At 40.5% G+C, this 26662-nt stretch overlaps 2 protein-coding genes across 3 annotated transcripts in view; one reads left to right on the top strand and one right to left on the bottom strand.

Annotated features, from left to right (window-relative positions):
- LOC111147623 (nucleoporin 43) overlaps nt 1-4207 on the bottom strand; it is a 12177-nt gene extending 7970 nt beyond the window's left edge. The window contains exons 1-4 of the mRNA XM_022503801.1: nt 4039-4207; nt 3602-3724; nt 2677-2754; nt 652-832 (exon numbers count right to left, since the gene is read on the bottom strand). Of these exons, the coding sequence (XP_022359509.1) occupies nt 652-832; nt 2677-2754; nt 3602-3724; nt 4039-4158 (502 nt within the window). The 5' untranslated portion in view covers nt 4159-4207. The remainder of the gene's footprint in view (nt 1-651; nt 833-2676; nt 2755-3601; nt 3725-4038) is intronic.
- Nucleotides 4208-6778: 2571 nt separating this feature from the next.
- LOC111147771 (protein-L-isoaspartate (D-aspartate) O-methyltransferase) overlaps nt 6779-26662 on the top strand; it is a 44114-nt gene continuing 24230 nt past the window's right edge. For both annotated transcript variants that reach the window (XM_022503999.1, XM_022503998.1), the window contains exons 1-3: nt 6779-7007; nt 20927-21031; nt 22646-22677. In XM_022503999.1, coding sequence (XP_022359707.1) covers nt 6779-7007; nt 20927-21031; nt 22646-22677 — 366 coding nt within the window. The remainder of the gene's footprint in view (nt 7008-20926; nt 21032-22645; nt 22678-26662) is intronic.

Raw genomic sequence — 26662 nt, forward strand, 5'->3', positions numbered from 1 at the left:
AGTAATACCACAAGAAACTCATTCATGGGCTGAATCCACAGAGATTCTGATTCAGGAGGTCTAGGGTGGTAGGTTGTTAAAACTACTGTCAGGCAAATCTGTCTTTAGCACAGTTGAGAACTAACTAGACTAACTCTTCTAAAGCTCAGCAAGGAGTGTATCATCCCCTTGACCGAAAAGTTCCAGTGGCTCCTTAGTGGTCCACCTAACAAAATGTAACCTCGGTAGCTATGCATCACTTTTCCCAACCTGGCCCCAATTCACTTCTCTTGCTTCATCTGTCCTACATAAGTATCGTTAAGTATTGATAACTATGCTTTTTGTCCTTCTCTAAGTGGACCTATCCTGCCTCCGTGTTATTCCCTTTGTTTGGTATGCTATCGTTTAGTATTACTTACGGTCTAGAACCTAGATTCAATTAATTGCCACTTGTTCCTCAATTCTTAGAGAATCCCCACAGGCCACAACAAAACAAACAAAAATAGTTTCTCCTGTGTAGTCACTCATTCATACATGCCTTAGCAACATATTGTCTTGTAAAGGGATCCCACTTTGTATCTTTTTACATCCTTCAAACACTTAGCATTGGGTCTGCTTAGTGCATGGTAGGTGCTCAACTGTTATGAGATAAAAAAGGATGATTTTTCTTACCTATGGTTCTCACCGCCTCCTTGTGATCGGCTCTGAAGAGATTTATCCGACCATCTTCTCCAACGGTGACAATTTCGGGGTTGCTGCACACAATACCTGTGCATGGTGCACTGCCACAGGAAGGACTGCCTGGACCTGTGTGGTAGTGAGCGGCTGTCCACTGCTGGCTGACTGACAGAGTCTAGGTGTCAGAAATGAGAATAGGATGAATCAAAGCAAAGCCTTAAAAACTAGCACTTTTCCCTGAATAGACTATCCCATACACCTCTAGAAAAAGAGTCACTCTCTCATTTTTCCTTTGTATTTCTGGACACTAAAGCCTAGAAACTACTTCCATCAAAGTTCTGTATACATGAGGCACCTGAGTGGCTCAGTTGGTTAAGCGTCTACCTTTGGCTCAGGTTATGATCCCAGGGTCCTGGGACTGAGCCCTGCATTGGGCTCCTTGCTTTGCAAGGAGTCTGCTTCTCCCTCTTCCTTTGCCCACCACTCCCCACTGCCTGTTCTTTCTCTCTCTCTCTGTCAAATAAATAAAATTTTTTTAAAAAAGATTTTATTTATTTGACAGAGAGAGAGAGAGAGAGACAGTGAGAGAGGGAACACAAGCCAGGGGAGAGGGAGAAGGAGAAGCAGGCTTCCCGGCTGAGCAGGGAGCCCTGATAACCATGGATCCTGGGACCACGACCTGGGCCGAAGGCAGATGCCCAATGACTGAGCCACCCAGGCGCCCTAATAAATAAAATCTTAAAAAAAAAAAATCGTAAAAAAAAAAAAGTTCTGTATACACTGGATTAGATTTAAAAAATGCTACTCAATATCAAACTTACCTCAAAGAAATGGTTTAGGTACCAGACAGTTGTGTGTTCAAAAGCAACTCTAAATTCTTTTTTTTTTTTTTTTAAGATTTTATTTACTCATTTGTGAGATAGAGTGCAAGAGCACAAGTAGGGGGAGCAGCAAGCAGAGGGAGAAGCAAGCTCCCCACTGAGCAAGAAGCCTGTTGCAGGACTTGATCCCAGGACCCTGGGAACATGACCTGAGCCAAAGGCAGACGTTTAACCAACTGAGTCACCCAGGAGTCCCTAACAGCAACCCTAAATTTTTAAGGGAATTAGCCTACATCTAAGAAAGAAATCTCTAGGGTTTTCTAACTGAAACCATCAGGAAAAATACTTAAGATCTGGGTCTTATATTTATTAGGCATGCCTATTAGGAAGATGAACTTTACTAGCCTAAAAATCCAAATGAGCACTCTCTTCCAGCAACTTAAAAATGTTACTACAAATGGGGCTATTTTAAAGGACTGCCCTACCACTATGAAGGTCACCACTTGGGCTTTTAATACACAAGAAAGGCATTGATAAAATGTCTTTATAGTGCATCCTTTCTTCTAATTATAACCTAGGTTCTATCCACAGCAGCAAAATGCATCCTCTCTTCTAATTAAAACCTAGGTTCTATCCACAGAAGCAAAGTAGCTGTCCCTGTTCTCTCTCATGATACCTGAGCTAGAAGGTGCTCTTTCTTCGAAAGATCAGAATAGTAACTTGGGAAATTACTTGCCAGAAAACCACATCGATAGCTCTGTACTAACAGAATTTAAGAGGTATCTACTTTCAATAACAGCTTACACAAACCTGGTTCAAGAATTAATCTGCTAAAAGATAGGTAATACTGTATTTCTCCCCTCCATATTTTTTATTATTATTATTATTTATTTGTCAGAGAGAGAGAGAGAGAGAGAGCGCCAGCGCGGGAGAACACAGGCAGAGCAGCAGGCAGAGGCAGAGAGAGAGAAGCAGGCTCCCCACTGAGCAAGGAGCCCGATGCGGGACTCGATCCCAGGACTCTGGGATCATGACCTGAGCCGAAGGCAGCGGCTTAACCCACTGAGTCACCCGGGCGTCCCTCCCCTCCATATTTTGAGTATGAAACTTATTGTGTCATTATTATATACAACCTAGGTTAGTCCTCCTTAAAAATAATTAAAATATAAATTCAGTTTTTGAGCAAAAAACTCTTTACCTGGTTATTTGGATGGTGAAGGAAAACTGTTACACATCCTGTTGATGAAGCTGCTACAATTCTTTCCTGGTCAAAAAACTAAACAGAAAATTCTTGCTTGTTACAGATTCAGAAATGTTGATGCGGGGGGGGGGCTATTTGTTTGACTCAATTAGTAGTATAACAATTTTAAAATGCAAACAGCCTATAAATGCTAAACAAATAAAATGTGATGATGGATCTGCAAAGTCAAAACCACTACACAAATGAAAAGATTTTCATGAAGGATAAATAACAAAGTTTTCCCCCTCAACTCCTTCACCTGTAACTGGTTTAATTTTGGACTACCACCATAGAGGTTTAGAAAATAATCATTCTCAGGGTTAGGCAGTTTTCTATAGAAGAAAATGCAGGGACTTTTAAGTCCTACAGACCAGGACTTGAAAACTTAATTCCATTTTCCCCACTTTACAGGCTTTGAGACATTGGCCAAGTTAAGTTCTCTAAGCCTTGGTAAACCTTTAAAATGGAAGAACTAATCCCCACTTAGGGGGTTGTTATAAGAATTCAAAAAGCAAAACCATGTAAAGTACCTTAGGTATTTGTCCCATAGTAACATAAAACACCTGATTTACAGGACGTGATGAAAATTAGACTTTTGTAAAGCCCCCACAAATACTGTTTGGCACCCAGTAGATGGCCAGCTAATTAAGCAAACAAACAAATCAGGATTTTTAAAAGTCTGATTAAATTCACATCCCCTTGGCCAGTTCTGATTCTGCTATTAAGTGGTTATATAATTAACATTAGCAAACCATAACCTACAGAGAACTCAGTTTCCTGTAAATCCTGAATAACACTAGACAAACTCTAAGGTCCTTTGCACCTCTAAAGATATTACTCTCAGTTTTTTAGAAGTTAGCTTGTGGACATTACACAGACTTACCTGTAAATCCATTACATCGCCATGGTGTCTGATATCACACAATAACTGATGGTCTCCTTCAAACCCTCCATCAGAGTCCAAGTTCCCAAAATCTCCAATAGACCACAGTGAAACATAATTTTCCTGTAAAGCAGAAAGTTTCCTCTTGAGATGAAATTTACATCAAACTCTTGAACAGTAAAATCTGTATTGCCTTCAAGCAACCTTGCTTTTAAAGCATCTCAGATCACTGGAAGGTGACAGTTTAAAACACGAGATTCGAGGTTCAAGCACATCATCGATGGCTCTGAGTTACCGGACAACAGAACCTAAGACGGGAACTTGGGGACGGAGATGTCGAGAGGAGCCAGAAGGCGAGAGCTCGCGCGCGGACCGCCAGCGGCGCGGTTCCAGGAGAAAGGGGGAAGCAGGAGCTTCTCGCCCCGGAGCGGAGGTACCTCATTGTCCCAAGAGCCCGCAGCGAAGGTATCCGCGGTCTGCAGGCTTCCCGGAGGTACCGGTCGCCAGCGGGTTTTGCTGATTTTCTGAGACACAAACTTAGCATAAATGTCCTCCATTGCAAACCAACTGAGACAGGTACAGCCAGAACACAGCGCGCGCCTCTGAGCCCCGCCCCTTCCCGTGGAGTCCTGATTGGGCCGAACGTTACAAGGCGGACGGTGGCTGCGGAGAGCCAATTCTCGTCCTTCGGCAATGCGGGTACCATCAACCCCCAAGCCGGAGGAAGTTGGGCCACCCTTCCTCACCAAAGTGGCTCTGAACAGAGTCCTCAAAGTCAGTATAGGAACACCGAAACGGTGCATTTGTGCAATAATCGTGCAACGTAAGACAAATTTAAGAGCAAAACCAAAAAATCAATGCAAGAGGAACCACCTAGTAGCTTCACCCATTCAGTTTTGTATCTCAGCACCCATAGAAAATACTAAAAATCCTTAAATTCTTATAGAAGTACGTTCACTACTGTACAAACTCATTCTAAAGCTCTCCCTTTTTGTCTCTCAAGCAAATAGTTTGCTTATTGTTTATTTATTGTTTATTATTTGCTTAGTTGTTAATATACACTGTCAGAGCCTGGAGTTGGAATTCTAAAAACTCCAAAACTTATAGTTTTGACATCCACTGCCTAGCTGTGTAATCTTACTCAATTCATTTAAGCATGTAATGAATGAGTTTGATATATAATGTCGACAGTGTAGGAATTAGTGCTCTAGGTTCCTGCTTCTGTGCTTCGAATGACCTACAACATCCTTTTATTCTTCTCTACTTCTCGGAATCCTGGTCATCCTTCAAGGACTGGTTCCTTCCCCTATCTTTTCTTGATTACTCCAGCCCATGATGTTGTAAATAAGCATAGCTCTTGACTTTTGGGCCAGAATAGTACTTATATTTTGCCGTCTGCTGCCTGTTTTCTTTCAAAGCAGATCTCCCCAATTAGCATGTAAATCCTATTGCATACAAAAGGTATCACTGACTTTAAAAATAATTTTTTTTAAACTCTCCTTTATACTACATTCGTAACTGTGTTTTGGTTGTTCCTTTAAAAGGTAGTCCTAGTTCACACCCACAGCTTATGGAAGCACAACATGTAGATGTGATCCGTCTAGATCAGCTTTAGAGGCTTACCAGGCTCTTGTAGAGAGTAGACTCATTTTGTTCTTTTAACTAGAATATTGGGAAACTGCAGAGATTAGATAGAAAACTAGTTGAGTCCCAAATCGACAATTTTATTTCTAATATTAAGGAACACTAAGGTGCTTCCTTAGGGCAGTAGGCAGTGCATTGGTCACATAAAGAACGCTGCTTTGTTGTTGTTTTTGTTTTAAAGATTTTTATTTATTTATTTATTTGACAAAGAGAAAGAGACATTGAGAGAGGGGATCAGGTGGAGGCGGGCGGGGAGAAGCAGGCTTCCCCCAGAGCAGGGAGCCCAGTGTGGGTCTCCATCCCAGGACCCTGGGATCATGACCTGAGCCGAAGGCAGACGATTAATGACCGAACCACCCAGGCGCCCCAAGAGCACTGTTTTGAATGTGGTTTCCTTTGTCACAGAATCCCAGAAAACAGGTAATGTACAAGTATATCTTTGGAGTGGTTTTAGGCTGTTTCATTTGACAAAATCTGATGAGAATTGGAATTTGAAAATCATTGCTCATGCAGTAGCCTAGAGGTCTTGACGTTGCTTTGTTCTTGAAAGTTTATTGGACTAAATGATAACTGGATTCTGTCATTCTCAATTCCGATTAGGAGGCAGCAAGTTGGATGTGACGGGCAATGTTACCAGTCAGCTTCCGGAACGAACTCAGTGTCTTGCAGGGCTGATAGCGATAAAGCTGTGTCCAGTCTAACGGTGGAATTTGTGGGGATTAATTAGCTGAAAATGCACACTTGTATTGGGAAAAGAACATTCTCCATTAGACACTGGTAATTTTAGCCGATTGCATTGTTTGCAGGAGCAAAGCATTCCCATGCTCCACCCCTCCCCCCAGCCTTGTTATGGTGTTCTTCCACTCTCGGAGTGTGTGCTTTAGAGTTGAGAACAAACCAGGGTCGCAAAGTTTCTGCTAACCAAACACTGATGCACTTGTCACAAAGCCAGAGACTCAGTACTCGGGTGAAAGAGGGCCTTTGCCCTCGGGTTCCATTAAGATTATTCAGGCTCCACCATACGGAGCTCTTACTCTAACGGACCTAAATATTAGACAACTGGGTTGGGTGAGGAGTACGGAGGAAGCCCACCGTCTAACAATCTGGACAGCTATAGGAGCAGACCCGCTGCTCGCAACAGCTGACTCGGCTGCGACTACGGAGTTACCGGCAGCGGCGTAACCAGATCGGGCATTCGCGGCGTCACGAATCGGTCCCACCGTCGTGCTACCGCGCTCTGTAACCAAGGCCGCAGCCAGGCACGCGACCGACTGCGCCGGGGCCTGCCCCGCCTGGCCGCAGGGCGAACTCAGCAAGTTGGCGGCGGTGCGCATCCCGAGGCCTCAGAGAGGGGGCACGCAGCGGCGGCTGCGGCGGCGGCGGCGCTGACTCAGCCCGGGCTCCCAGCCCGCCCGCAGCAGCCGCAACAGCCACAGGCGCAGGCGGCGGGGCACGCGGCCACCCCTGCCCGCGGCCCCACCCCGCCGCACCCGAGGCCGCACAGCGTCACAGAGCGCATGCGTGCCGCGGGGGATGCCGGGAGCGCGCAGTGGCGGCACCGGCGGCGACAGCAGTCACAGCGGAGACTACAGCGGGGACGCGAGCGGGGCGGTGACCGTGTGGGAGGTGGTCTCACTCTTGGGGAAGCTGCTGGGCACCGTCGCCGCGCTGAAGGTGGTTCTGTACCTGCTCCGGGTGTGCTTAGCGATGGCCTGGAAATCCGGCGGCGCCAGCCACTCGGAGCTAATCCACAATCTCCGCAGTAAGTGCCACCCCCGCCCAATGTGGGGCAACTGGGCCAGGCGAGGCCTGGAGTGGGTCCCCCTGGGCGGTCAGGAACGCTCTGTCTACGCCCCCGCCCCGTGCCGGCTGGAGGGTACGGTGCAGTGTTTCACCAGCAGTGTCGAGCGGCGTGCCGTTGCTATCGCCTCTCCCGGGGACCTGTCACTCATTGGCGACGTGAACTGGAGGGGTAGAGAAAGAGCCACGGGCCGCTCTTGGTGGGGTAGGGGCAGGCGTCTCCCCACGGGCCTGGGGGAGGGGTTGCGACACAGGTGGTGGGGCTGTCACTCGAGTTCGTCGCCTGCTCGTTCGGGTCTGGCGGGCGAGGGGCGTGCCCTCGGGGTGGGGAGATTGTTGGCCTCGGGTAGTGGCTGGGCTGGGTCGGAGGGGACTCCACCCTCGACCCCCGCGGGGTCTCGCCTTCCTCCTCCTTAATCGGCCTCAGTGTAAGCATTCTCTCCTTCCTATACAGCCTCCCCCGCCCTCCGTTTTTTCCTCTGGAGGGAGATGCCGCGGTCTGATACAGGCGCGGGGAGGGAGGGAAAGATGAGAGTATTGTCATTGCGGATGCTGGGAGAAATTTCTGGGGCGGCTGTCCAGTGGAAATCTTCGTGGGGGGCGGAGGAAGAAATAATCAGAGGATGCTGTTCCTGAGAGACTTGTATTTCAGGAGCTTTTAGAGGTCCTCGATCCAGCAAATAATTGTATGTGTGGAACGTTATGACTTTTTTTCAAGGCAGTTTCTTTATATCATTCTCTTTAGTTATTGTATTCCTTCCTTTACGATAATTTTGAGGTGAGATGAGTGCTGTATTACTTTTTTAAAATCGAGGACCGCAGTCTATAATCCCTTCACTCTAGTCAGAATTTGTATCACTCTATTTGCCACCAATTTTGTAAATAATCGTATCCTGCCACGTGGTATTTTTAATTGTCATATGTTATTTAGCTTTTCTTGTGTTTGTCGTGTTTCCTAATTCGATTTGTAATTTCCCGGAGGGTTAGGACTTTCGTGTTTTTAATCTTTGGAAATCTCTCAACTTATACTCATTCCCTTTTTCATAAATGCAATTAAAAGACATTATGTGCTTGGATCTGTGCTAGGAGTACCAAGATGAGTGAGAGAAATAAATATCCTCGTTTGGCACATGGTTAGTACTTAATATTAGTCGTTTGACTATTTTTTATTACATTATTTAAACATTTTATAATTGTGTCCTTTGCGTTTATTAATGAAGAATGTTTAGAATTCAAAATTCTGTCAAGCATTTCCAGTCTTCATTTTATGGAAGGACACTTGAGTGGAAGTGGACATTTATATGCTGGGGCAGTAATTTTTTTTTTTTTTTTTAATATAGAAGTTGTTTGAGACTTTTTTTGTTGTTGTTATTTTTAAAAAATTTTATTTATTTGACAGAGACACAGTGAGAAAGAAAACACAAGTAGAGGGAGTGGGAGAGGGAGAAGCAGGCTTCCTGAGGAGCAGGGAGCCTGATGTGGGGCCTGCATCCAAAAACCCTGGGATCATGACCTTAGGCAAAGGCAGACTCTTAACAACTGAGCCACCCAGGGACCCCTGAGGCGGTGTTTTTAAGTGTGATTTAGGTTCCCATGGATTACACATAAACTCAATATGTTATAAAAATTTTAATAACATTACTTAAAAATGATCTAGTGCCTACAGTTTTAGTGAACACATCCAAAACATTCACAAATTGCACAAATTGTGACTAAATAATTTTCCACTGGTAACTTATCACAGTAGACACTTGGCTATGGCAGAAATTTGTAATCAGGCTCTTAATGACTCTCCTTTTTGGGCCAAATTTTTAGTAAGTCAAGCTAGCTCTTTCCCCAGTGGTTTTATAATCATTTTATTGCAGTGTTATTATTCTTAGCTGAAATTTCTAACGATGTTTTTCTATCAGAAAATGATAACTATTTAACATACATGGATGTTGATACTGCAAATATTTAGTCTTATACTGTAGCTATGATTTATTGCAGGAAATTAGAGTGTTCAAATTGTTTAGCCTCTTGTAATACTTGTGCAATGTCAGTTTCAACTTCTTGCTGAATTCTAGCTAATAGATTTCATTTTTACTTATTAGTTTATTATAAAAGCACTATCTTCTCATGCGAGGGTTTCACAAAATTTGAAAATTTCTCCCTTTTCCTGTTATTCCACTGTTGTGTGTTCTTCCTAACTTAAAGGCTTTTAGTTGACTCTTAGAGAAAGATGAAAGTGTGATTATGTTGTTGAATTACTCTATTGTACACCTGAAACTAATATAACACTATACTGTTAACTATACTGGAATTAAAATAAAGAACTTGAAAAACTTTGTTATGTTGGTGTTGAAGTGAAAAAGAATCTGCAAATTGGAGGAGGAAGCAAATTACGGTTGTATATTTTTTAAAGAAATGAAGTTCACGATTGTTTTAGTTTTAATATTATTATAATTTTATTGAAAATATCTACTGAGTTTTCCTTATATAAGATGTCATAATAGAAATTTGGTTATGTATGATTTCATAGCTGATATATCATTTATGGAATATAGTAGAATGAAATGGTGTGTCTCAGTATTTCATAGCTTATGATGACAACCAATTTTTTTTTTTGACAACCACTTTTTTAAAAAAAGATTTTATTGATTTATTTGGTGGGGAGGGGCAGAGGAAGATGGAGGAGCAGACTCCCCATTGGACAGGGAACCTGACATGTGGGACTCAATCCCAGGACCCTGGGATCATGTTCTGAGCTGAAGGCAGATGTTTAACCGACTAAGCCACCCAGGTGCACCAACAACCACTCATGAGTAACTTAGGAAAGTGGTCTAAAACTTGAGCATGCTTCAGAACCTCCTGGATCACCTGGAGAGCTAGTTAAAACAGATTGCTGTGGCTCAAGAATTTGTATTTTTAAAAAAATAAATTACTTTATTTATCCTTTTTAAGTAGGCTCCACGCCCAGTGCAGGGTTTGAATTTACAACCCTGAGTTCAAGAGTCACATGCTCCACAGACTGAGCCAGCCAGGTGCCCCCAGGAATTTGTATTTTTAACAGGTTCCTAAGTAATGCTGCTGCTGCTCTGGGGACCACTTTGAGAATCACTGACACAGAGACTTGAAACTTCTGAGGTTAAATTCTTCCAGTGTTTCAGCGGAATCAGTTTTATGCTTTAGAATAAAGTTTTAGGGAAAAAAATGTCTGTAACAGTCCTGCCCAGTAGAGCTCTGGCCTGTTCAGTATGGTAGCCACTAGAGCTACATGTGGCATTCAGCTTTTGAAATGTGGTTAACACAACTGAGGAACTGGATTTTTATTTATTTAACTTAAATAGCCACATGTGGCTAATGGCTACCATCTTAGTGCAGGTCTATAGAAATGAAGAATATAGTTATTTTGCAATTATGGGCTAATGTACTCTTAAAACAAATTAACTTAAAACAACTATGAGCCTGCTTAATCCAGGAAATGTGACAATTTAGGTAATGTTTATATTAGAATTTATTTTCTACTTTTATTGGAATAATATCAAGCCATGGTGAAATTAGGAAAATATGGGGACAGGAGTAGTTGAGGTTGAGAAAGGTGGTCTCCTAGAGCAGGGGTGTCTAAACCTGAGCATTTGTATAAGGTTAACTCTTAACTGATAGACTTCAAATGCTATAGTGGCCACTTAAAACATTTGGTTTGTTTTTTGTTTGTTTGTTTGTTTTACCTATTTTTATTTGTTAGAAAAAATTCAGTCCAGTGTTCTAATTATATCAGTTATTTTTATTTTGCATCCTTGATTATGTCATTAGCATATTCCATGTTTACAGGATTTGTCAGTCAACTGATGTTTAACTATCTTAACTATCTTCTATATACCAAACTGAACAAAACAAATATTCTCTCTTGTAGATTACTTCTAATGGGAGCAAACAAGTACAATACTTAGTATGTCCCATGATAAGTCACAAAGTAGAGAAGGAGAATTGGGAGTGTGGGGTCCTAGGTTTGCAGTTGTGGGAGAGAAGGCCTCACTGCGCTGTCACTTGAGCAGAGTTGGTGGATGGGAAGAAATTCTAGCTTTGCAGATAGAGCCGGGAGACAGGCATTCCAAGCAGAGAAAATTGCATGCCCTAGATTTGGATTTGGGGTGTGGGAAAAAGATTGGAGTCAAGGATATGAGAGCAAGGTTTTGGGCCTGGGCAGTTGGATGATTTGCCATTTTCTGAGTTGGAAACAATGAGTGAGTGAGCAGCAGGGACTTTTGGGTGGTGGGAAGGAGGTGTGGGAGAGCACGAGTTTATTTTTGGGGATGTTGTATTTGAGATGCTTAGAAGACATTTCGGTGGAGACCTTGATTCGGTATTTGAATAAGAATTATAATAATTTGTAGTTTTTGTATTCTTACTTATTTCTGCCAGCAAATTGGAATTATTTTCTTATGCTATTTAGAGTGTCATTCTTAGCTACTAGTAGCATAACTAATGGAAAATAGAATATTCCAGTAGTTTTACCATGTGTGTTCATGGGCTAAATAAACCAGCTAAGAAAATCCTAAGGGATTGTTTTCAGAAATGGGGGCCTCATTTAGAGTCCAGTCCTCCTCATTTTGATTTGTTTCAAGTCAGTGTTATGGGTACATACTAACAGGTAAACTTACAGTACATTGAGTAGAATCTAATTTATATGATTGGAGAGGCTTTAATATCAGTCTACTTAAATTTAAATCAGTTAAAGTTAAATGAAGTTTAAAATTCAGTTTCTCAGTCACAGTAACCATATTTTGAGAGCTCAGTAGCCACATGAGGCTAGACCTGTTAGTGCAGACATAGAGCATTTCCATCATTATAAGTTCTATTGGATAGCACTAGATCTAGCTGGATTGTATTACATTCTATTTCATGTGGTCTTAAGTCCATTGTGCTGTTCCACATATTTTATTTTAAAGATTTTATTTATTTATTTGACAGAGATCACGAGTAGGTGGAGAGGCAGGCAGAGAGAGAGGGGGAAGCAGGCTTCCTGCTGAGCAGAGAGCCCATTGCGGAGCTAGATCCCAGGACTCTGAGATCATGAGCTGAGCCGAAGGCAGAGGCTTAACCCACTCAGCCACCCAGGCGCACCTCCACGTATTTTTTTTTATTAGTATTACATTTAGTTTTGGCCAACATGCTTTAAGAGTAGCAGTGAAAATAACAAAAGATTATCAGACAAGGGTGATCAAGATGACCAGAGAGAGTCAGCATTTTATATGGTGATTTGATGGGATTGAGGTGGTTTGATTAGCAATGAGGAAGCTTGAGAGAGCAATAGGTTTAAATATTTTAGAAAATGTCATGACTTGAGGGTCAAACCAGGACAAATGGAAGGCAGATCTTGGCTCATTGTAAGGAAGTATTCACAAAGCTATCCTAACAATCAAAGAGTTGGCTTTGAAAAATAATGTTTTCTATTGCAGAATATGTTGAAGCAAGGAATGGTTGACCATTTTTCTGTAAGGAATATCATAGAAGAGATCTGTCATCAGCTTTAACTGTACCTTAAACTCCTAAGGACTGATTTCAGTCGCATCATGGATTCCGTAAAATCGCGCGCGTGCACACGCACACGCATGCGCATGTATGTTAGGAAGAGAGCCACAGAAGTTAACATTTGGTTACTTATATTTTAGAATTCTGTATAGCATTTTAGTTTGTCAAATGTGAGTAGTCCAGGGAACATCTTTGTTTAAGAAATAGTGTCAAAACAAATAGTTAACTTTATGTATATTTTTGGAGTGATAAGAGTCCCGGGAAAGATGTGTTTTTTCTTTCTAAATTATCTGACAGAGTGCTACATTAGTTTCAAGTGTACAATATAATGATTTAACAACTCTAGTAAAAAAATTGTATTTTTAAATAATCTCTGGTACTTAGATGATACGCTTTATCATAATTAGCCATCATGTGAAATTCTTCTTTGATTATAGTATGAATTTAAAACTAATCTCTCTCAGACTTTGTATACTGAAAGTGTCTCAAGCTCTGCTTACCTCTTATGCCTAATCATTCTAGAGAGGAAGTAAAAGGTGACCAGTTTGTTCATTTTTTACCGGTTTTTCTGGCATGTTGATAATTGAGAAGGAATGTAGAGTAGATGGTTAACAACTGTTCAGGTCAAATAAAGTAATACAATGTAATGCAATACTTCTTTTATTGAGATGTAACTTTGTAGCAAGATTAGAGAAAGTATGAAGTCCGTGACAGTTTACCTTTTCCCTCTTGTGTTCAGTGCTTCATATCAGCACAGGCTTTCATCCTTTCCATTTTTTCCAGGGTTGCTTCCATTCTTCTGTTCTCCTAGATCAAAAATCTTGGAGTAGTTCTTGATTCTTTCAGTCTGTTACCACATTAACTCAGCAGCTCTTACGAATTCCTTTCTTAGTCATCACTTCACTGTTACTTTCATTGGTACTCTCCCAGCCAGGGTTCTTAGTCCACACTTGGAATGATAGACCTCCAAGTGTCTGATGGGTTGTCTTACTGTTTCCCTCCCCTCAGCTCCGTTCTACACGTTATGCTCATTTTCCTAGTATACTGCTTTCTGTTAGGTTGCTTGCCTGCCCAGGCTTCATATTGCTTACTGTATCAAGTGTAAACACCTGTTGCTCAGATTTCAGGCCTCTTTAGGGTCTTATACCACCTATTCCCATGCTCCAATTCCAGTCCTGTTCTTCAGACTAATTTTGTTTTCCTCCTCATATACTGTGTGCATTAGGGTGCCTGTTCAGCTGCTGTAACAGACCACAGTAACAATAGCTAAAACAAAATGAAAGTTTCTATCTCCTGTAACAACCCAAGCATAAGCAGTTCAGAGATAATATGGTGGTTCCAAAGCGTTGAGGACCTGCGTTCCACCTCTCTTGTGCTTCCTAAAGTCTTTCCCTTATCTGAAAGGTTGAAGATAGTTTACCTCCATCATTTCCATATTCCAGCCAGTGGGGAAAAGAATGGGAAAAGAGAAAAACCCCATTCCTTTTCAAGGGGATAATCTGGAAGTTGCAAATACATAATTTCTGTGTATGTTCTGTTGACAAGAACTTAATTGTAAGACTACATGTAACTACAGAGGGGCTAGATAATGAGCCCAGTTAAAATTCTACCACTGTGAAGGAGGAGTCCCCTGCCACATCTTGCATCTTGCTAATTGGAGGGCTGTGTGTGTGTGTGTGTGTGTGTGTATTGTGTATATATTTATATAAATACGTACAATCTATGATAACAAGGTTGGGAGAATTAAGATTAATTTTTATTTTTTAAAAAAGATTTTTAAAATTAATTTATTAATTTATGAATTAATTTATTTTTTAAGTAGGCTCCACACCCAGCGTGGAGCCCAGTGTGGGCCTTGAGCTCACAACCCTGAGATCAAGACCTGAATGGAGATCAAGAGTCAGATGCTTTAACCAACTGAGCCACCCAGGTGCCCCAAGATTAATTTTTAGTCAAGTAATATATGTATATGGTTAAAATATAAAATCCTACACAAGGGTATTTATTGAAAAATCACAATTGCTTGGCTCCATTCCTCCCTACCCTTAGACTCACTGCCTACAGGGAACCACTTTTAACTACATTTTTTTTGTTTTTTCCGGTGATTATCTTCATGTCTTTAAATATTGTGGTTAAACTGTCATTTCGTGTTTTATCAACTTCAGACATTATCTGTTGACCTCCTGCCAAGATGGAGAAGTGTTTAACACTACCAACCCAGCTCTCCCTCATATAGTTATATCATAATTTTTTGCTTCCTTTTTTGTGGTTACCTTTCCAACTTTTAATAATATACTTTAACCTCAGTTCTTTTTTCATAATTTATAAACTAACACTATCTCTGGTAACCCTTCTACTTTGTAAGAAAGGATACTAGGGAGTTCTCCCTCTTATTTTCCAACTTATTAGTGGCTCTTTCACATTGTCAAAGTTGATAATTTGTATTTTGTCTTCAGCAGTAAATAAATTTTCTGTATTTTGTTGATTTTTAAGTGTTGGAAATCAGTAGTCATCAATTGTATGACTGTGTCAACATTTGGCTGAGTTATGTACTCTGCTGTGAGTTTATTCCCTACTTTCTGTTTCCAACATCACAGACCCCCCCGCCCAACTATTGTAGAGGAATAGTCAGATATTTTTCCTTGTTTTTTACATTTGATCAGTTGCTTGAAATCATGTCACATTTTAGTTTTCTTCATATCTAAATCATGACTCTTAAAACATTTTTGTTTTTTCCATGGAATTTATCTCCCTCTGCAGCCTCCTACCATCCCACAAGTAGAAAAGAGAAACAGACATTTAACATGGCTCTAATCTTTTCAAGTTTCTTATTATTTGACTTATGGCTTGGATTCTATTGCATTCTCCTTTTTGAATCCTGCTGACTTCTCCTTTGGATCAATTGCATATTTGGACCAACATTAGCCATTATTATAATTATTTAATTAAGGTCCTTGGTCCCAAGGGCGCAGGAGGATTGGGTATGGGTGGTTCTAAAGCTGTTCACTATTTTAGACAGCCTAATGGTAATTACACATTTACTCGTAATTAGGCTAGCCACCAAAAGTGAAACATTAAATTATTTAGCTGTTTGATAAAAACATTTCAGGGCACTGGTAGTTGTATGTGTCAAATTACCAAAAATGGCAAAATGACTTAACTTATTAAATGTAGCTTAGTTTAGGCATCTTTCAAAATACAGAATTTGGGGCAAAAATAAAAAGAATCTTGTGGTGGAATTTTTGGAAACCACCCAATAATGGTCTAATAAAGCTTGATTCTAAGCCTTGATGTGTTCAGCTTTTTAATAAATAGTGGCATGCTTTTAAAAACCATTTGGTTTTTAACTGAGTGGTTGGCTCGGTTGGTTAAGCATCTGCCTTCAGCTCGGGTCATGATCCTGGAGTCCTGGGATGGAGCCCTGTGTGGGGCTCCCTGCTCAGCGGAGAGCCTGCTTATCCTTCTCTCCCTCAATAAATAAAATCTTTGGGGAAAAAAACCATTCAGGGGGTGCTTGGGTGACTCAGTTAAGTGTCTGATTCTTGATTTCGACTCAGGTCATGATCTCAGGGTTGTGAGATGGAGCCCAACAATGCCGGGGTCTGGAGCCTGCTTAAGATTTTCCCCCTCGTGGGCGTGTGCACATTTGCATGCACTGACGTCCTCTCTCTTTCTCCCCGCCCTCCGACCCCACACGCACACACTTAAAAAAAATTATTACAATTTGAAAAATTCGGAAAATATAGTTCTGTAACCCAACACCCTAATGATACAGAATAAGGGTCAGGAAACTACGCTGCACAAGCCAATCTGGTCTACTGTCTGTCTGTCTGTATTTATTTATTTAATTTATTTTTTAAAAGATTTTTATTTCTTTATTTGACAGAGAGAGACGCAGTGAGAGAGGGAATACAAGCAGGGGGAATGGGAGAGGGAGAAGCAGGCTTCCCACAGAGCAGGGAGCCCGATGCAGGGCTCTATCCCAGGACCCTGGGATCATGACCCCAGCAGAGGGCAGATGCTTAAAACAACTGAACCACCCGGGCGCCGCTGTTTATTTATTTAGATGTATTTATTTATTTTATGTAGAGAGAGTGTGAGTGCCCGAGGGAGGGGCAAAGGGAGAGAGAGAATCCTGAAGCAGCCTCCTGGCTGAGCATGGAGCCCAAAGTGGGGCATGATCCCAGGATACTGAGATCGTGACCTGAGCTGAAATCAAGAGTCACAACTTGGGGCACCTGGGTGGCTCAGTGGGTTGAAGCCTCTGCCTTCGGCTCAGGTCATGATCCCAGGGTCCTGGGATCAAGCCCTGCATCAGGCTCTCTGCTTAGCGGGGAGCCTACTTCCTCCTCTCGCTCTCCCTCTGTCTGCCTCTCTGCCTACTTGTGATCTCTGTCTGTCAAATAAATAAATAAAATCTTTATAAAAAAAAAAAAAGTCACAACTTAACCGACTGAGCCACCCAGGCGCCCCAACTCTTTATTTTTAGTTGTAAAAGTTTTCTTAATACAGCCTTTTTTTGGTGTTGTTTGTGGTTGTTCCCATACTACACTGACAGTTGAGTTCTTGCAACAGAGACTTTTGTCTGCAAAGCCTGAAATATTTACTATTTGGACTTTTATGTAAATTTGCTGATCTCTGATACAGAACATTTCTTTTACCTACAGTTTCCTGATGCGCCTTTGCAATTAATCTACTCTTTTTACCCCCGTCTCTAGCAATCATAGATCAGCCTTATGCCACTATGGTTTTGACTTTTCTAGAATTTGACATAAATGGAATTATATAACGTATAGTCTTCTTGGTTGACTTCTTTAACTGAAATTGGTACTTTTGAGATTTATCCAAGTTATTGAATGCAGTAGTAGTTTCTTTTTTTGTTGTTTTTTTGTTATTGTGGGGTTTTTAAAAAAAATTTTTTTTTTTTTTTAAAGTAAGCTCTATGCCCAGTGTGGTGATTGAACTCATGACCCCAAGATCTAGAGTTGCATGCTATGTTCACTAAGCCAGCCAGGTGCCTCAGTAGTTTGCTTCTTTTAATTGTTGATTTGCATTTTCTTTCTTTTTGTCTGTTTCTTTCTTTCCTTCCTTCCTTTCTCTCTCTCTCTCCCCCCCCCTTTTTTTAAAGATTTACTTATTTATTTGAGAGAGTGAGTAAGTATGGGGTGGGGGGTGGAGGGCAGGCAGAGAATGAGAAGGAATCTCAAGGAGACTCCCCGTTGAATGCCACGCCTGACCTGGGGTTCGATCCCAGCACCCTGAGATCATGACCTGAGCCGAAACCGAGTCAGATGCTTAACTGACTGAGCTACCCAAGTGCCCCTGCACTTTCTTTTCTTGAATTTCTTGAAAATGTTACTTCATTCTTGCTTTGATTTGAATTTTGCTCTTAGGAAGTCTGATGGTTGCCTAACTTTTTTTTTTTTTAACCCTTATTAGGTAATTCCCTTATTTTTTTAACCCTTATTAGGTAGTTTTTTTTAACCCTTATTAGGTAATTTTTCCCTTGAGGTTCTGAGGATTTTTTTTTTCCCATGCCTTTAAAGTCTGATGGTATTTTTTTGTTGTTGTTGCTTGTTTTTGTTTTAGAGGGAGCGTGCTCCCAAGCCAGGCTTGGGTGCAGGGGCAGGGGGAAGAGGGGCAGAAGGAGGAGGAGAGAGAATCCACACCCTGCACTGTGGGGCTCAATTTCACTAACCTGAGATCATGACCTGCATTGAAATCAAGAGTTTACACATAACTAGCTGAGCCACCAGGTGCCTCTAAAGTCTGATAGTTTTATTAGTATATGTCGTGAGGTTGATTGTTCCTGGTAATACTTTTACTTACTTTCTGCTGTTTTTCTCAGAGTATAGTTTTAAAATTATTGTTTCTGTTAAATCAGCTGAAATGTTTTTTTAATTTTTAAGTTTTTAAAGATTTTATTTATTTGAGAGAGAGAGCATGAGCCGGGGGAGGGGAAGAGGGAGAGGGAGGAACAGACTCCCCACTGAGTGCAGAGGCTGGCATGGGGCTTGATCCAGGGCCATGAGATCATGACCTGAGTCAAAGTCAGATACCTATCCAACTGAGCCACCCAGGCACCCCTCGTTTTTTGTTTTTATTTTTTAAAAAATTTTATTTGTGTATTTATTTTAGAGAGCAGAAGCAGGGAGGGGAAAAAATCTTAAGCAGACTCCTTGCTGAGCTTGGCGCTCAAGGCTGGGGGGGGGCTTGATCTTATGACCCAGAGACCTTGACCTGAGCCAAAATGAAGAATTGGGTGCTCAACCTGCTGAGCCACCAAGTGCCCCTCAGCTGAAATGTTTTGATTTGCATTTTGTTTTCTTTTTTACAGTATCTTTGAATGGAGTTGGGTTTTTTCTTTTTCCTATTTTTGAACATTTTGTGGACACAGTTCCAGAACACCTTTTTTTTAGTTTAGTGACTTGCAGTTTCTTTAATGGATGGTGATGTGTTAGGAGTAGTACTGGGAAAAGGGGAGGAGTCGGCACATCCTGTTACTCTTGTTTCTACAGTATCCTTAATTCTCTTTTTCCTTTATTGCTGCACCAAAAGGCACCATTCTATTTATTTATTTATTTATTTATTTATTTGACAGACAGAGATCACAGGTAGGCAGAGAGGCAGGCAGAGAGAGAGAGGAGGAGGATGCAGGCTCCCTGTCAAGCAGAGAGCCCGATGTAGGGCTCGATCCCAGGACCCCGAGATTATGACCTGAGCTGAAGGTAGAGGCTTTAACCCCTGAGCCACCCAGGTGCCCCAAAAGTCACCATTCTTTCCCTGTTTTCTTTTCATTCTTCCCCAGAATCAAAGCTTCTTGATTGCCACTTCTAGTCCCATTGAATTTTTTGTAAATTTTTAAATTTATTTATGAGGGAGAGAGAGAGAGATTCAGCAAGCACGTGGAGGAGCAGCGGGAGAGGGACAAGCAGACTCTGCCAAGCATGGAGCTCAAGGTGGGGCTTGATCTCAGGACCCAAAGATCATGTGCCAAAACTAGCCTGTGCCAAAACCAAGAGTCAGACGCTTAACCAGCTGAGCCACCCAGGGGTGCCTGGGTGGGTTAAAGCCTCTGCCTTGGGCTCAGGTCATGATCCCAAGGTCCTGGGATTGAACCTGATGTCAGGCTCTCTGCTCAGCGGGAACCTGCTCACCCCCCGCCCCTTGCCTACTTTTAAAAATCTTAAAAAAAAAAAAAAAAAAGAAAAACTGAGCGACACAGGCTCCCCCTTTGAAATTTTTTTTTATTTTTTATTTATTTATTTTTTTTTTAAAGATTTTATTTATTTATTTGACAGACAGAGATCACAAGCAGGCAGAGAGGCAGGCAGAGAGAGAGGAGGAAGCAGGCTCCCCACTGAGCAGAGAGCCCGATGCGGGGCTCGATCCCAGGACCCTGAGATCATGACCCGAGCCGAAGGCAGCGGCTTGACCCACTGAGCCACCCAGGCGCCCCTGAATTTTTTTTTAAATAGCTTTACTAAAGTATACTTTTATACTATATAATTCACCTATTTACATTGTAAAATTATAATTATGTTATCTTGTTTATTTTTAATCCTATATAATAATAATCCTGTGTACCATTGTGTCTGGTATGTATTAGACAGTCAGTAAGCATATTGAGTGAGTTAATAAGGACTTTACTGAATAACAACTGTATATGGTACCATGAGGGTTATTTGAGTTTAACATAGTATAGTTAATCTCAAAGAATTTATAGTTCATTGGGGGAGCCAAATATAATCATTGACCTTGCTTTCTTGGGCTTTGTAACAGTTTATCTACTTGATTTTCATCACGTAGCTGCTTTTTGTCATAATCTTTGAAGGTCCCACTTCCTTTGCACATCTCTTCAATGTTTGCTTTTGTTTTTCTTCTTTGTGTATTCTTCCCTGGCTACTTGAGTTCACTTTCATTGCTTCAGTTACCATCTATATTACTAGAAGTCTATATCACTGTCCTAGATCTCTTTCCTGAGCCCCAGATCCATGTGTTCAGTGGACTGCTGCATTATCTCCACTTGTATGGTTTATAGCCACTAACAAATAACTAAGTTATCCTTTCCTCCTTAACTCTGCTGCTTTTCCAGGATTTTGCAAATCAGTGTATGATATCAGCATCTGAACCATTACCCATTATCTTTCCTCCAAAGCTAGTTAGTTAGGTATATATTACCTATTAAATATAACTCAAATCCTTCTACTTTTCTTCATCCTTTGTGTCATCACTGAAGACCAGGTTGTGTTTACCTGGGTCATTGCAACAACTTCCAATCTTGCTCTCCAGTGCAACCAAAGTAAATTCTAAAGTACATCTAGTCCTCTCACTCCTAGCTTAAAATGTTTGCCTCATTCATTTCAGAAAATGGAATCATCAAAACAGATAAAGTATTTGAAGTAATGCTGGCCACAGACCGTTCCCACTATGCAAAATGTAATCCTTATATGGATTCTCCACAATCAATAGGTAAGGTCTGGACTTCTCAAAATGTCACGTTTTTGCTCACTTACTGTATATTTTGTTAAGTAAAAATGGACTGGGACACAGATATTTATTACTACCTTGCTAGTGTGAATTTTATGCCTCAGTTAAGTGTCATAATTCCAAACAGGCATTTTCAATAAAATGATGTTATGTATTAAGTATTTTTTCTATTTTTTCAAACTATATATAATATATATAAAGAGTATTTTATTTTATTTTTTTTAAAGATTTTATTCATTTATTTGACAGAGATCACAAGTAGGCAGAGAGAGGGAGGGGGAAGCAGGTCCCTGCTGAGCAGAAAGCCCGATGCGGGGCTCAATACCAGGACCCTGAACCGAAGGCAGAGGCCCAACCCACTGAGCCACCCAGGCGCCCCTATAAAGAATATTTTAAACATTTTTCTTGAAACATACTTTTTTTTTTTAAGATTTTATTTATTTATTTGGCAGAGATCACAAGTAGGCAGAGAGGCAGAGAGAGAGAGAGAGGAGGGAAAGCAGGCTCCCTGCTGAGCAGAGAGCCTGATGTGGAGCTCGATCCCAGGACCCTGGGATCATGACCTGAGCCGAAGGCAGAGGCTTTATTTAACCCATTGAGCCACCCAGGCGCCCCTTGAAACATACTTTTAATGAAAATTTAAATTTAAGCTGAGTGCTGAGCTTTCTTTAGGGCCTTAATGACTAAAGTTTTTTTCACATTAACATCAATTTTTTAAATGAATATTAAAGGAAATAAGTATAATTAAGTGGTTACTGACTTCTCTGCTTCACTTGCCCTGAATTTTTTGGTTTGTGCTTGGTTTTAGAAAGTTCAGTATTTAACTCCTTCTCCTGAAGCAGGTTTTGATGAACTGCTGAGCCTTGGCAGTGGGCGCCTTTGAGGCTTAGAAGGGCCTCAGGATTCTGTCTGCCAGCTGCCATGCTTTCTTCTTTTGAAGCACTCTAACAGTCAGCAGAGAAGATCCTGGGGAGCTTCTGAACCCCGAAGGCACCTGCTACCACCGCTCAGTGAAAATTGCTTCAGATGCAGAAGCAGGTAAATAAGTTTCGAGAAAGCAGCACTGGAAGAAAAAACTTGAAAGCTAAAAACTGAGAAAAGATTGTGAAATCACGCAATAGTATAAAGAGTAAACTGAGATAGTTTTTTAGTCTCAAGCTACTCTGATTGCCAGTTGCCCAATAAGTTGCCAGAAATAGGAGGCAATTTAATTTTCAGAGATTTTGCATGCCTGTTATATATATATATGGAAGTTTATTTTCTTTTTATAAACCTGGAGAGAAAACAAGTCATAAACTTACCAACTCAACTTCTTGACAACTGTATGTTAGCTAACTGTGGCAGAAGAAATTTTTGGAAATAGTGGGAGTGTTGTACTAAATGAGCATATTAGCCTTTGGCATGATTGTATTTTCTCATTTTAACTGCTGCTTGACAGTACTCTAAAATGCAAAATAAAAGTTTTATTTTCTTGAGATCATAAAAACAAAATATTATTATGGAAAAGAATTTGTGAATCTTAGGAAAGGAGTTATGTGGAGTATCTGGTATGTTTTTGCAGCTGAATGTGTCAGTAGTTCTCTTCTTCTTTTGCAGGTTTCCAAGCAACAATCAGTGCTCCACACATGGTAAGTTGACTTTGGTCATTTGGATAAATTGATCACATTTTCCCTCTAAGACATTTCTTCATTAAAAAGGGTTTTAAAAAAAGTTGAATTTGTAATTAGATCAATTTTATCATCTATGAGTTATGTAGATTGGTAATGAACCTCTTTTTTTTAATAAATACCTTTTTTTTTCTTTAATATTTTATTTGACAGAGAGAGAGAGAGAGAGATCACAAGTAGGCAGAGAGGCAGGCAGAAAGAGAGGGGGAAGCAGGCTCCCCACTGAGCAAGGAGCCTGATGTGGGGCTCAATCCCAGGACCCTGAGATCATGAACTGAGCCGAAGGCAGAGGCTTCATCCACTGAGCCACCCAGGCGCCCCGAACCTCTTATACTTAATACATGACATATAGAGAGAAGTCTTCTTGATAGATATTGTCATTAAAGTTTTGTTGGTTGTCATTATTATCTAATCATATAAAAATGGGATATAAAAGGTTCTTTAGTGATGAGCAAATTAAGGAAGAGAATATATTTTTTTAAGATTTTATTTATTTATCAGAGAAAGAGCACAGCCAGGGAAGCAGCAGACAGAGAGAGAAGCAGGCTCCTCACTGAGCATGGAGCCTGATGGGAGGCTCGATCCCAGGATCCTGGGATCGGGACCCAAGCCAAAGGTAGCCACTTAACTGACTGAGCCTCCCAAGTGCCCCAAGGAAGAGACTATTTTATTTTATTTTATTTTTTTTTTAATTTTTTTAAATTTATTTTTTATTTTTTATTTTTTGGAAGAGACTATTTTAAATAATACAATGGATATATTGTAGAAATCTCAAGTTGAATATTATTTCTTTTATTTCATATTTTATTTGGAAAATTCATTAGGGATTGGTCAAGTATAGCAGCTATGAAGCTTTATAACTTTGAGAAGGACCTATTTTAAGTTATCTGGCACTTTTAATCTGTTGGGAATTTTCTTGGGTTTTAAATGTCAGTTATTTGAATGAGTACTCTGTTGGTTTTGGGGAAGAAGAACAATAGCTTTTCTGATTCTCTGAGAGTATTTGGGATTGGAGAAGCTCTTATTTAAATGTAAAGCCTTCTTTATATTAAAATAAATTTACAGGGGCGCCTGGGTGGCTCAGTGGGTTGGGGCCTCTGCCTTCGGCTCGGGTCGTGATCCCGGGGTCCTGGGATCGAGCCCCGCATCGGGCTCTCTGCTCAGCGGGGAGCCTGCCTTCCTCCTCTCTCTCTGCCTACTTGTGATTTCTGTCTGTCAAATAAATAAATAAAAAAAATCTTTAAAAAAAAAAATAAAATAAAATAAATTTACATATATTTATGATGAACTGATAATTACACTAGGTGAAAATATAGGAAAATCATTATTTATAAACATTAAATAGAAAAGACTTGGGGTGCCTGGGTGGCTCACTTGTAAAGTGTCTACTTTCAGCTCAAGGCATGATTCCAGGGTCCTGGGATTGAGCCCTACATTGGGCTCCATGCTCAGCAGGAAGCCTGCTTCTCCCTCTTCCACTGTCCCCTGCTTATGTTCCCTCTCTTGCTGTCTCTGTCAAACAAATAAATAAAATCTTAAAAAAAAATAACTTTATTTCTAAATTTATTTTCAAAAGATTTATTTATTTATTTTAGAGAGAGGGGCTGAGGGAAGGGGGGAGTCAACTCCCCGCTGAGTGTGGAGTCTGGTGTGAGGCTCTCATGACCTTGAGATCATGACCTCAGCTAAAATCAAGACCCAGATGCCTTACCAACTGAGCCACCCAGGTGCCCCTAGAAATGACTTTTTATTTTTTAAAGATTTTATTTATTTATTTGACAGAGACATAGCGAGAGAGGGAACATAAGCAGGGGGAGTGAGAGAGGGAGAAGCAGGCTTCCCGCCAAGCAGGGAGTCCGATGCAGGGCTCTATCCCAGGACCCTGGGATCATGACCTGAGCCAAAGGCAGATGCTTAACGATTGAGCCACTGGGCGCCCCTAGAAATGACTTTATAAAACATGACAAAAGAGGAACCATTAAAAACATGTATTTTGCAACATAGAAATTTAGGATTTCTGCAGAGAAAAAGATGTTACAAGCAAAATTAAAAGAAGAAAAACTGAGGGAAATATTTATAATACATACAACAATCTAGGGCATATTTCCATATACAAATGTGGGTGTGTATCCTGTAAAGTAAGAAGTGAAAGACTGGTGAACCCAAAAGAATGTAGTTAAAGTACAAAGTAAAAGAATAATAGTTCATAGAAAAAGAAATACAGATGACATTAGTGCTTAAACAAATGAAAAAAAAGTCATTTTCATTTATCTTTATATGCTTAGTAAATCACACATTAGAATTGTAGTGAAGTACCATTTTTCACCTATCAGATTGTCAGAGGTCAAAAAGTTTAATACTTTGTATTGGAAAGAGGGAAACAATTACGTACTTTTTTGTTGAGAGGAAATTGATAGTGTTGGAAGGCAATTTGGCAAATTTATAAAATGTGAAATAAATAAACCTTTCACTCTTCAGTTTTATTTCAAGATATTTATCCTATGGTATATTTTTATAGGTACAAAATGACTATAAGATGTTCATTGTCCCATTAGTTATAATGGAAAAAAATAAAGTGATCACTGATAGTCCACTAATAATGGATGGTTAATAATTGTAGTACATCCATACAGTGAGATTTACTGTGAAGCTGTTAAATGAGGAATCTCGGCAAGTACCAATATGGCAAGATGTTCAGGAAACATTAAGTATAAAAGTAGAGTATAGAAGAGTATTTATAGTATTCTATAATATACAAAAATCAAATCTGCACATATACATACACATATATGTCTTCCTCTAGGCATGAAAACTAAAAATGGTTTCTTCTAAGGTCAGAAGTAGATGATTAGAGGGATGGGATTGAAAGTGAGATCTCCTTTTCACTCTGTACCCTATACATGTTACCAGTTTCTGTTTCTTCTCTCTCTCTCTCTCTCTCGTTTTAAGTTTATTTACGTAATCTCTGGGCTTGAACTCCCAACTCCCAAGATCAAGAGTTGCATGCTTCTCTGACTGAGCCAGCCAGATGCTCACTTCTTTGTGTTTTTTAACCATGGAATAGGAATAGTTTTGTTTTTTAAAAATATTGATTTACTTATTTTATTTATTTACTTTTAAAGATTTTATTTATTTGAGAGAGTGAGAGCATGCATATGCAAGTGAGCACAAGCAGGGAGAGAGGCAGAGGGAGAGGGAGAAGGAGACTCCCCACTGAGCAGGGAGGCAGATATGGGGTTTCGATCCCAGGACCCTGGGATGATGACCTGCCCTGAAGGCAGATGCTTAACCCACTGGGAGCCATGCAGGCAGCTAAAAAGGATGCATTTTTAATCACTTATATATCCTTACCGCTGTCTCTTAATAAGGAAAATGTGTGTATTTATGTGTATGTATATAGTCACACAGTGCATCTATATGTATGTATGTACGTACAAACAGTAATACTACACTCTCCTTTGATGCTTGCTGAACCAGGATGTGAGGAGAATAAAACAGTAATGATTGTGTTACGCGAACAAGCATTTGTGATTTTGTATCATTTATTGCATAGATCTGAGAAGTGTTTAAAGAAAAACAGAAAGTGAGGAGCAGAGAGAAATGACATCTCTATTTAATGAACTTTGAAATCACAGACTTGCTTAGAAGTATCTACAATCCTGGAGTATTTTCCAGAGTCTTAATTGAAAATGTGTTGTATGCACTGGGCAAGAGATTAAAAGCAACCTGTTAAAATGGCAGCCTGGTAGATGTAAGCACACTTAGTATGCAGATATTGAATCCTCAATATCATTTCTCACTAAACGAGACTAGAGCTCCTTGGATAAGTAACTGAATACTGGAAAGTGAGGAAGTACTCAAAGGTTTATGAGGTGATGTTGGAAGGACATAGGAGCAGGTTTGAAGAGATTCCCAGAGGCCAAATTGTAGACAATTTGAAAATTGA

The sequence above is a fragment of the Enhydra lutris genome, unplaced genomic scaffold, assembly GCF_002288905.1.
Source record: "Enhydra lutris kenyoni isolate GAN:26980312 unplaced genomic scaffold, ASM228890v2 scaffoldscaffold17, whole genome shotgun sequence".
Taxonomy (NCBI): Eukaryota; Metazoa; Chordata; class Mammalia; order Carnivora; family Mustelidae; genus Enhydra; species Enhydra lutris.